The 12,198-nt window shown below is 35.8% G+C and overlaps 1 protein-coding gene across 5 annotated transcripts in view; it reads right to left on the reverse strand.

The window, feature by feature from the left end:
• The window catches only part of SPAST (spastin), a 71,646-nt gene that overhangs the window by 40,341 nt on the left and 19,107 nt on the right, over positions 1–12,198 (reverse strand). For 3 of the 5 annotated variants that reach the window (XM_070574148.1, XM_070574149.1, XM_070574150.1), the window contains one exon: positions 10,503–10,586. In XM_070574148.1, the coding sequence (XP_070430249.1) occupies positions 10,503–10,586 (84 nt within the window). Of the gene's footprint in view, positions 1–4,140; positions 4,237–10,502; positions 10,587–12,198 lie in introns of all 5 variants that reach the window. The other 2 variants (XM_070574146.1, XM_070574147.1) reach the window with 1 other exon arrangement.

Consider the following 12,198-nt stretch of genomic DNA (forward strand, 5'->3'; position numbering starts at 1 on the left):
ATTCAGGATACCTTAAAATAAGATTCTGAATATTGAGATTGAATTTTTAAGTGGCAGTGTGGGACAAAAATCAGGACCTCTAAGACAAGTGGAAGAATATATAGCATTGAGAAAGACAGTTTTAACCATTCACCCAAATACTTGATCAACTTTGAATCATTCACTTAGATTACAATAATCAAATTTATGATAATCATGAAGATTATTATAGACTCCCTCTGGACTATCTTGGATTGTTGTTCTAGGACATAAATGAATAGGTCTCCCAGAATTATTTCAGTCACGTTTAGAAGCTGAAACTATCCCTACCTCCCCAAGGGTCTTAGGATTGAAGATTCACTTAATTAAACAAGTATATCAAACTTCCAATACGTACAGTGTACTAGGTGATGACAAATAGTAATAAGAAATGAAATATGATCCTTTTCCTCAAGAAGAGATTCAATGTACAGAAGACAAATAGAGAACAAATACAATATATGATAATTAGTAAAGGCATACCCAAATGATAAGAAAACTCAAAAGAAGGGAACTTCAGATAGAGTAAGATGATCAAGGGTTTTTTCCAGTAGATAAATGTAAAGTTCTGAATCATGTGTTCAAGGAACTAATGGATAGTGACCCTAAAGGAAGGACCAGGAAAGGATTCCAATATGACAATAAGCAAAAGCAAAGATGTGAAGATAAGCAAGATCTGACTGGGGTAATGATAAATAATAATTTCAGAGGAAAAAAAGGAGACTGGAAAAGAATTCCTTCAGACAGAAAATATATAGTATTGAGCCTATAAATGGAAAGAAATTTCCACAAGAAACTATGAGAATGACAGCAGAGTTTTCATAAAAAATAACAAAGCTCAGCAGGTAATGGCTTATGTTCAAAATGCTGAAGGGAAAAAAGTGTTAGCCTATATCAATTCTTTACCCAGATGACCTGTCACATAAGAATGAGGATATTTTCAGACATTAGAGAGATTAAAGAGAGTTTACTATCTACAAACTCTCATTAAAAGAACTACAGGGGCCGGCCCCGTGGCCAGGTGGTTAACTTCGAGTGCTCCATTGCGGCAGCCCAGGGTTTTGCCAGTTCGAATCCTGGGCACAGACATGGCACCGCTCATCAGGCCATGCTGAGGCGGCATCCCATATGCCACAACTAGAAGGACCCACAACTAAGAATATACAACTATGTACCAGGGGGCTTTGGGAAGAAAAAGGAAAAAACAAAATCTTAAAAAAAAAAAAAAAAAAAAAAAGAACTATGAAAGGAGGTCTTTTAGTTAAAAAGCAAATTAAATAGAAAGGAGTAAAAAAACTCCAATACAAAGTTAGAGAACAAGAAAAATCTGATAATCTGTGCAAAGGAAAAACTCAAAAAAGGAAATATAATTGGAACATACTATTTGGCTTTGGGTCAACAATATTTACTAAGTCATAATAACATGACTTCAATATAACTAAAAATAGTGAGAGATATATATACATACACACATATATGGAGATGAAGGGTGATGGTGGCATAAGAGAATTAAACCTTCTTCCACCCAAAGAAGAAGTCAATATATATCAAAAATTGATAAATCAGAAATCTTAATATAAGCACAATATTTGAAAATATAGTAGGAAGCACAAGAAAAAATAGCAAAAAGAGCTGAACACTGTATGAGAGGCAAACTAGGGGTGAAGGTAAGGAAGAGAGAAGGAAGAGGTGGAAAGGGGAGTAGTATTTTTCTTTATAAATTTTTCAGTATTTGCTTTTAATCAACCTTCTTGAGGTATAACCTACAAATAATAAATTGCATCCATTTAAAATGTACAATTAGACGAGTTTATATTAAAGATAAATATAACTGTGAAATACCCACCAAAATCAAGATACAAAATATTTCCATCATAGCCTAAAGTTTCCTTGTATCTATTTGCACTCCATCCCTCTTACTGCCCCTGGCCCTAGGCAATCACTAACTGCTTTCTGACAATATAGGAGTCATCTGACTTAGTAATTTCTATTGATCTAAGTTCAAGGTCACTGAATTTTTCATTTAACATCTCACATCTGCTGTAGAGGCTATCTAGTAAATTTTTAAGTAATTAATTAATTTTTTTGGTGAGGAAGATTGGCCCTGAGCTAACAACTGTGACAATCTTCCTTCATTCTGGATGTGGGACGTCACCACAGCATGGCTTAATGAGTGGTTCATAGATCTGCGCCCAAGATCCAAACCCACAAACCTCAGGCCACCGAAGTGAGCACACAAACCCAACCACTACACTACCAGGCTGGCCCCATAAATTTTTTATTTCAGCAACTGTACTTTTCAACGTTAGAATTTTCATTATTTTTATTGTGTAGTTTATATTATTTGTTAAGATTGCAGGTTTGTTAACTGATGCCATATTTTCTTTTAATTCTTTGAACATATTTATAATAGCTGCTTTAAAGTCTTTGCTAAATTCAACATTTGGACCCACTCAAGAGTCAGTTTCTGATTTGTTTTTCTTGAGTAAGCATCACACTTTCCTATTTCTTTGCATGTCTAGTAATTTTGAGCTGAAAATTGGACATTGTAGGTAATACATTGTAGTAATAAGTAGACTCTGGCATAACTATTTCTGAGAGAGAGCAAGTAACTCATCCAAGTGAAACATCACAGAATGTTCCAGAAGTGAGTGACACTAATAACTGGGCCTGAGTGAGCCAGCTCATTCATTAGGACTGAATGGTTATTAAACACCAGTGCTGCATAAATTAGGTGTGAAGTCATTTTGTTCCCCAAAGTAGAAAACAGAATTAATAGAAGATTACTAGGAATCTGAAATAGTTTGATTTTTTTTCCAATGGGTCCCAGGAAGAGAAGTTTGCCTTTTTTTTTTTTTTTGCATAACAGAAAAATACAATGGGATCTTACATGTGGAATGAAGCAGAAGAGAATCAAGATAACAAGGGAAAGGCACACCAGTTTTTCAGGGCTAATAATTTTTTGCTGTTTACCCTGGTAGGATTATTAAGATCTCAAACTTGTATTTTGGAATTTAACTATTTACATGTGGTACAGTCTTACGTCTTTGTTTTTTCAAAAACTTCCTTATGAAAATGTCAGCCCTTCATAGCCATGCTAAGAGAAATAGGCAAAATACTTATCTCTATACTTGAAATGGTATTTTAAATCAGACAAAGAAGGAACAGGGAAAGGAATATAGCCACTGACCCGGGTCTCTCTAGTGAAAGACCAAACCAAAGTGAGAACTCCTTAATGGAGAGGAGAAGCCACAAGGGAAAGAGCTGACGACCAATTGTCTCTTCCAGCCACAGAAATCCACTTTCTCTTCTCTATTAAAATCTTAAACGTTTTGTATTAAATACAATTAAAGAAGGCAGTCGTTTTATAGTCTAAACTAAGGTTTTTCTGCTACAGTGTGAATGAAGTAATATTTGCTTTAATAAAATTTAAGCTCTGGACATGAAACTAATGCTGAAAAAGCCACCAATAAAACCAGCCAAGACGTCAGAGAACCTAGGAAATGAAGATTCCTCCCAAGCAAACCAAACCAAATCAAAACACATTTAATGTTCTGTAGGAGTTGATAACCAAAAGTTCATGGAAAATACATTTAACCCATAGTAAATCATAGTATTCTAATGTTTCTCCTCACTATGTGAACTCAGCTTCGAATTTTCTCTAACAGGTACTATGACAAAACATTCATGTAAAATATATATGAAAACTGACATGCCATGAAAATTGATACATAATGAAGAAAAATTAAAATTTGTCCTAAAAAACACTCCTTCATAAAGATTTGGTACAGCTATCCATAAGAAAATCACAAACACTGAAAATACAAAAGAAACAAAAGGATATTTTAATACTTTACGAAAATGAACCTTCATATTATAAAATCTCAAAACTGGAGGCTGCAAAATATGCAAATAAAGCATGTTGAGAATGGTTATATCTTATTCGTTAGATTTTTATACACCATGAATGATGACAGGGACACTGTATTTTCAACACAGCCCTGCGGAAACAAAAACCAATTAAATCTAGCATTATAAAATCAAATCAACATTATGAGTTAAGTAGGACTCTACTTTGCATGCAAGCTTTATTATTTTATATGTTAGTTAACCTAAACCCACCTGACTGGAGATGTCCATTGCGGCACGTCAAGTTAGTACTGTCATTATAGACATCCGTTTGTGACTTGGAAAATTGCAAAACTGGTTGCAGCTTCTCTATGCAACAGAGGGGGGCAAAAAGAACAAAATAAACAAAAAGAAAAAAATACATAATGACCAAATAAAATGTGCATGTGAAAATGAAAAATGACTCAAGGTGTTACAAGCTTGTTATATAGTGAAGGGTTTTTGCATTTATATAAAAGTATCTTAAAAGTATAATTAGTAAAAACTCAGACATTAAAATAGCAATAGAAATTAATAAGTGAATGGCCATGTTCAAAATATGCCTGATTCAGATTTGGTTACCTGACGCAGTTTCATCTCACTACTATCACCGGCAAATATTTACTAAATATTTAGTATGTGCAAATCATTGTGAAGGGAGAGCAGTATCGAGATAAAAAGATGAATACGGTCTCTACCACCCAGACACTTATTAAATATAGTTGGCAACTTACAACACAAATATATATATTTATTTTAAAAAGATGATATAGCACAAAAGAAAGAGAACATTAAAAAGGCTTTACAGAGGAAGTGGACTGTGAGTTGGCTAGAATTTGAAAAGATAAAAAGAAAGGACATTTCAGGAAAAGAGAACAGCACTTAAAATGACACAGAAGGAAACTATAAGGAGTGTCTAGGAAATGCCATATTCAGCTACATGTGTAGGGCAAAAAATAAAGGTAACAAAGCAGAATGGAATAAGCATGCTGCAGAATTGTGCATATAGTACTCCACCATTTATTTAAACACACATGTGCACATTTGTATACACGAAGATTACCCCTAAAAAGGACCCAGAGAAACTGGTAATAGCAGCTGCCTCTGGGGAGGGGAAATGAGTGACTGGGGCATAGCATGGGATGGATGTTTTTCATACTTTAAAAATTTTGTAGCATGTGCCTATATTACCTACTTTAAAAATTAACCAATTAAAGATCTAAAAGGATTATTATTATTATTTTTTTGGTGAGGAAGATTGTCCCTGAGCTAACACCTGTTGCCAATCTCCTCTTTTTGCTTGAGGAAGATTGTCCCTGAGCTGACATCTGTGCCAGTCTTCCTCTATTCTGTATGTGGGACACCACCACAACATGGCTTGACGAGCAGTGTGTAGGTCTGTGCCTGGGATCCGAATCAGCGAACCCTGGGCCACTGAAGTGGAGCACATGAACTTAACCACTACGCCATCAGGCGAGCCCCTAAAAGGATTATTTTAACCTATCTCCACTTCAAATAACAACAACAAATCCTTCCCAGATCTGAGTCTCTATGTCTAGTACCTGAAACCCAAGAGGGTAGCAGTGTGAGCTTCCTTGCCACCCTATGTCACTGCTGCACTTTCTCAAGTCAAATACACACTGCTAGCTGACAAACACCCTGCTCCACCACTTACTCACTAGTATGAACTTGCTTTAGCCTCAGTTTTCTGAGGGTATCAAGGATTAAATAAAATAATAAACATAAAGCACCTACCCTGTGCTTCATTTGTAATAGGGGGTCAATTTTTACCATATTTATTTTGTCAAAATACTCCAAGTTGCCACGGCTGAGTCTTTTCTTGTGTACTACGAAGTCAATGAATATATGCAAAAACGCAGCACATGTATACTAACTCTCCTAAACTTTCATTTCTAAGGTCAGACAAGCAGGCACCATGCTTGGTTTACGGTACAACCACACATGCCTTTGGGACAGGTTAAATAGCAGCTACCCTTTCTACAGAAAGCACAAAGTACTGCACAGCTTTTGTATCCTAGAACTGGCTGATACAATATACCTAGGAGCTTTTTTTTGTTAGTTAACAGGTAGGTCATCTGATTTTTCTCAGTGATAATACTCCTCAAATCACCATACTGAGAAAGAAACCATTTGTGTTCGTAAAAGACATAAATTAGAAAAAACACTGATTTGTAAATGTCTTCTTTATCAATTAACACTTTCTTCAATGAAATGCAACAAAAAGTTCAATGAAACCTTCATTATATAGTAAAAATAAACAGAAATTAAATCCTTAGTTTCGATAACCAATAACTAGGAATAAAAAGCCAAGAACTGCTGGGCCGGCTCCGTGGCCAAGTGGTTAAGTTCGCATGCTCTGGTTTAGCAGCCCAGGGTTTTGCCAGTTTGGATCCTGAGCGCCGACATGGCATCACTCATCAGGCCATGTTGACGCAGCGTCCCAAATACCACAACTAGAAGAACCCACAACTAAAATATACAACTACGTACCGGGGGGACTGGGGAGAAAAAGCAGAAAAAAAGAAAGCCAAGAACTCATTTTTAGCTGTGTAGGTTTTAGATCTATATGCATAGAAACACACATATACACAATTGCAGTACACTGTTAATGTGAACCTGCTCCAATTCATTTTCTTTTTTCTTTTTGAGGAAGATTAGCCCTGAGCTAACAAGCGCTGCCAATCCTCCTCTTTTCTAGTGAGGAAGACTGGTCCTGAGCTAACATTTGTGCCCATCTTCCTCTACTTTATATGTCGGACACCTGCCACAGCATGGCTTGAGAAGCAGTGCGTAGGTCCACACCTGGGATCTGAACCAGCAAACCCTGGGCCACCAAAGCAGAACGTGCAAACTTAACTGCTGTGCCACCAGGCTGGCCCCTCCAATTCAGTTTTGTAAAAGAAAGTAAACTTAACTTACTGCTTCCTTTTATAATGACTAAAGGTTGCATAGATTAATCAATGATTCAAAACAAAACAGTCACCTTGCTTCTTGATCCCCTCACATGCAATCCCCACACAATCATCTGAGTGATCTACTAAAAAGGAAAATCTTACCATATAACTCCCTTGCTTAAAACCCTTTAGCAGCTTCCCATTGCCCAGAGATTACCACTCAAGCTCCTTTCTATGACAAACAAGGCTTTCCATAATGTGCCTACATTTCTCATGCCTCAGCAATCCCAACTTTACGTCTCTACTATCACCCTTCCTTCTCACCATGCTGTTTCTTGCCCTTGAATCTTTGTTCACGCTGTTACACCTTCCCAAAATGTCTTTTCGCCCAAACAGTCTCTAACAACTTCTACTTATCTTTTTTAAGGCCTCTTACGGCCTTTTATCAGCTCTTACTTCTCTCTGGACCATTCTTCTCCCAGATACCTGCATGGCTAACTCATGTCAACTTCTCAAAAAGGCATACCCTGACCATCCTATTTAAAGCTAAAAACCCAAACCACCTCCTGTCCACCCCTAATCTCCCTTTACTGTGTTCTCATTTTTCTTTTTTCCATATATTTATCACCTAACAAGTCGTACAATTTATTTTTTTTATGTTTACTGCTTACTCCCTGATAGACTATAAATTCTATCGAAGGAGGGATTCTTGTCTGTATCCTAAAGCGCCTAGAACAGTACCTAGCACATGGTAATTACCAATAAATATTTGCTGAGTTAATAAATACACTGTTTCTATTCCTTGGCACTGTACCTAGTACAGAGTAAGGACTTAATAAAAGGATGTTGAATGAAGCTGGATTTTTTTAAAAAAATGTAACCTCCAGGTATACTAAGATGCCAATGCCAAAATCATCCATCTATAGCAGGTCTTACAGTTAAGCTTTGCTCTAAGGTTCATTTTCACTAAACTGAAAATATATAATATAAATGAACTCTTCCCATCTTTATGAGAGAGGCTGCATCCTCTCAAACCAGTCTGAATGGAGACCTCTCCATCTTAATTAGATACCTATCAGGCATCCCACCTTTGAAAACCTCCATTTCTTAACCAACACATAAGACACAAATATGCTCTACTATGCATTTGTGCACAGCTCTTTTTTACTGTCTTTGGTAATATATACTCCCAGATTTTCTGAGTTCCTAGAAAACAGGAGTATGTTGATGTCTCCTATCCCACCCACTCCGTTTCAAAGTAACATCTTTCATGAGTGGCACACAGCACTTTTGAGGATGACAATAGACAACAACATCCAAAATATTAACTCTTTTAATAGCTAGCTTCATGTTCTATATATCCTCTTTTTGTCCTCTCTTCTAATAACACAGGAAATTACAAAGTCACATTTAAAGACAAGTCTATAATTGATGAGATGATTCCAATGTTTTATCATATCACAACTTCATATAAAAGATAAAAAATAATGATTTAATTCGAAACATGTTACAAAATGTTCCATCATCAAACAATCTGCATCATATGCTACTTTGTACATATACTAAAAGGCATTATAGTTAAAACACTGAAAGTACCAATTAGAACAATTAGATGATTATTTTATTACAATAACCTTTGATATAATATTTAATTATATTTGATACAGTAATAATCTTCACTTAGGAAGTAAGAAGACAAACTCTGTCAGCCACAGGAGCCAGGGGAACATTGCCTTGTTAGCGACCTGAAAACAGTATGGGTCTCTTTTTCAACGATGTGGGGCAAAAAACTTACAAACACAATGGACCATACAAGAATGAATGAATGAATGAAATATATATAGACATGTGTGGATATACGTATTTCCACAAAAGCAGGGGTGGTGATTACAGACAAGTAAGGAGATGAACAAAAATCAGCATTTTTGTGTACTTACTATGGGTGAGGTTTGTTCAATAATTCAATGGTCACAAATATGGTGAGGTATATTATCTATTAGCCTCATATTACAAATGAGGTAAAGAAGCTTCACGTATGCTGAATAACCTACCACAAATCACAGAGCAATGAATAAATGAGCTCTGCCTGTTTACCAAATATATACTATTTCTATCATATTAAGCTATGTTAAAACCACCCAAGAAAGGCGTGTTTTAGTTCCACTTTGTTTTAGGGATAGTTTACCTTAAGAATACCTTTTTAAAAACTATACATCAAATAGAAGATGAGACCTATATAGACCTATTCCAGCTAATGAATGCAGAAAGAATGACAGAATTTTGTCACTATACATCAGTATCAACTGCTGCTAATATCACAAGATGTCAGAACTACTGATGGGTGAACACACAACCACCCATCAAGTAGTCTATTATTAAAAAATAAAAATCAACTTTCAATCCAATCGAGGCTCTATATCCAACTATCAATGTATAGGAAGGGCAGAAGAACACATTTAAAGACACCATGGAGATGCATGCAGCAAAAGTCAGACTGTAGGAAACAATATATGGCAAAGATCTGGTTCATTAACAAATAAATTGCAAGAAAAAGAAAAACAGATGTACCTGTATATTAAAAGAGACATACTGTATGGATCTTCTTGAGATCCTGATTCAAACAACTAAATTATTAAAAAAAATAGTAAGAGTTACTAAATTATGAAACACTAACTGGATATTATTTAAATTACATATTTTATATTATATATAAATTATATTATGAACACTGACCTTCTTTTGGCCATTATTTTTTTGTTAATATTAAAAGAAACTATTGGTTATTTTTTAGGTATGATAATGGTATTTTGGCCATTTTATTTTTAAAGCGTCTTTATCTTTTAGGGACACAGTATGAAATTCTTATGAATGACATTTAAAAACATCAAGAATTTGTTTCAAAATAGTACGAAGTGGGGGGCCAGCCTGGTGGCAGAGTGGTTAAGTTTGCATGTTCCACTTTGGTGGCCCGGGGTTCGCTGGTTCGGATCCTGGATGAGGACCTACACACTGCTTGTCAAACCATGCTGTGGCATGCATCCCACATATAAAGTAGAGGAAGATGGGCATGGATGTTAGCTCAGGACCAGTCTTCCTCAGCAAAAAGAGGAGGACTGGTAGCAGAAGTTAGCTCAGGGCTAATCTTCCTCAAAAAAAAAAAAAAAGTATGAATTGGGGAAAGTGGGTAGGAAGATAAACTGGAGTTGGTAAACTTTTCCTGTAAAAAGCCAAATAGTAAATATTAAAACCGTTTAAAAAAGCTATATATTAAAAGGCTCTGAAGGCTGTATGATCTCTGTATCAACTATTCAACACTATCATTGTAGCATGAAAGCAGCCAGACAATATGTAAAAGAATGGGAGTAGATCTGTGCCAGTAAAACTTTACTTATAAAAATAGGCAGTGAACTGGGTTTAGCCCAATGGCTGTAGTTTGCCATCCCTTGGTATGGATAAATCAAGACTGACCATGAGTTGATAATTATTAAAGCTGAGTGACGAATAGTTAGGAGTTCATTATACTCTTCTATTGTGTACATGTTAGAAATTTTCTAAGTTAAAAAAAAAAAGCCTAGGTCATATTTTCAAGGTCACTGATCTATTTCCAGGTATATTTAAAGCTTCACTGAACACACATTTCAAATACATCTCATTCCAATTATGCAATTCATTAACTGATACCTAGAAGTTGTAAACGGTCCTTGGCCATAACCAAATTAGTCATCATTTTAGCTTGAAGGCGTCTAGCTCTTTCACATTGTTCACCTAAAGGAAAAAACAGATAACAAAGAATTAAAATATCCATATTTTCCTACTAATATTGCTTCAAGGTAAAATATATTGCCCCAACTAATCTCATAAGCAATCAAAGTCTATCTGAAGAAATTAAGAAAGTATTATTTTCAAATAATATCTGAAAAAAAAATCAGTTACACTTCCTTATGATGGTTTCAGACGTACTGGAGTATTTCGTGGATTTCATGTGCATTTCACGGATTCTGAGACATGTTTTTCCCTACATTTTAAAACCTTTGAAATTGGGATGTATATTAGAACCAGAACCAACTTACTAATGCTATCAGTCAAGCTGAAATTATAATATAGTTTATTATTGCCTGTGTGTGCACAAATTTGGTCATAGATATTAGTATTGCTGTTATAGCTACGTCTAATAAGATTAAAACAGCATATTTGATAAGGTTAAAATTCAAATTCTAAGTGATGAGAAGAGAATGTGTCATGGTTTAATTGACATTGTTTTTTCCTGCAGTGGTACAATTAAATTCAATAACATACTGTTTTTCTTATAACCCACTCATTTTCTTCTAACTCTTCTTCTTTTTTCTTATTCTCCTCAAAGCCCCCAGTACACAGTTGTATATTCTAGTTGTAGGTCCTTCTAGTTCTGCTATGTGGGACACCACCTCAGCATGGCTTGATGAGCAGTGCTAGATCCGTGCCCAGGATCTGAATCGGTGAAACCCCGGGCTGCCAAAGCAGAGCATGTGAACTTAACCACTCAGCCACAGGGCTGGCCCCTCTTCTAACTCTTCTATGCAACTGACAACGAACAGCAAACATATTTTGCATATAATTCATAAAGTCACGCTCATAAACTCATGAAAATCTCAAAGGCTCAACCTCTCATATTTACTTGTTCTATTCTGCTCTCTTTTATGCAGGAGACCAGTAGTTAGAGAAGCAGTCTAAATAAAAAGAGGACAGAAAAAAAACGATGGTAAAAACTGGACACAATGTAATTATTGGAGATTAGTTGATGTAGCAGTATAGTCAGCCAGACAGAAAACAAACATCCATTGGGTGATCCATAAGGCTAAGATTCTTAGCCTACATATTATAATTTTTGCTTCTGAATTTATTTTAGCTATGATAAAGTGAAGTACTTTACTTATTTAATACTGGCACCCACACACTACACACTATTCACAGCATAGTATTTAAGAATTCAGACTCTGAAGTCAGACTGCCTGGGTTCAAACCCTGACTCTACCACTCGCTAGCTATAAGACCTTGGGGAAGTTACTTTACTTCGTTGTACTTAAGGCTATTCATCTGAAAAATAAGGATAACGTCAGCAGCCTCAGAGTGTGGAGTTGTGGTGAAAATTAAGAGAGCTAATATATATGACGCACTTACAATGATGCTTGGGCACATAGTAAGTGTGCAATAAATGTTATTTATATATTTAAAGATAACATTAGACTCTAATTTTTAATTTGAAGTGATAGGAAAGTAAAGATGAGAAATAACTGCTTTGGGGTGCCAGCCCCATGACTGAGTGGTTGAGTTGACACACTCCACTTAAGCTGCCCAGGGTTCACTGGTTTGGATCCTGGGCGCAGACCTACATACTGCT

This window comes from Equus przewalskii, chromosome 14 (genome assembly GCF_037783145.1).
Source record: "Equus przewalskii isolate Varuska chromosome 14, EquPr2, whole genome shotgun sequence".
Classification (NCBI taxonomy): Eukaryota; Metazoa; Chordata; class Mammalia; order Perissodactyla; family Equidae; genus Equus; species Equus przewalskii.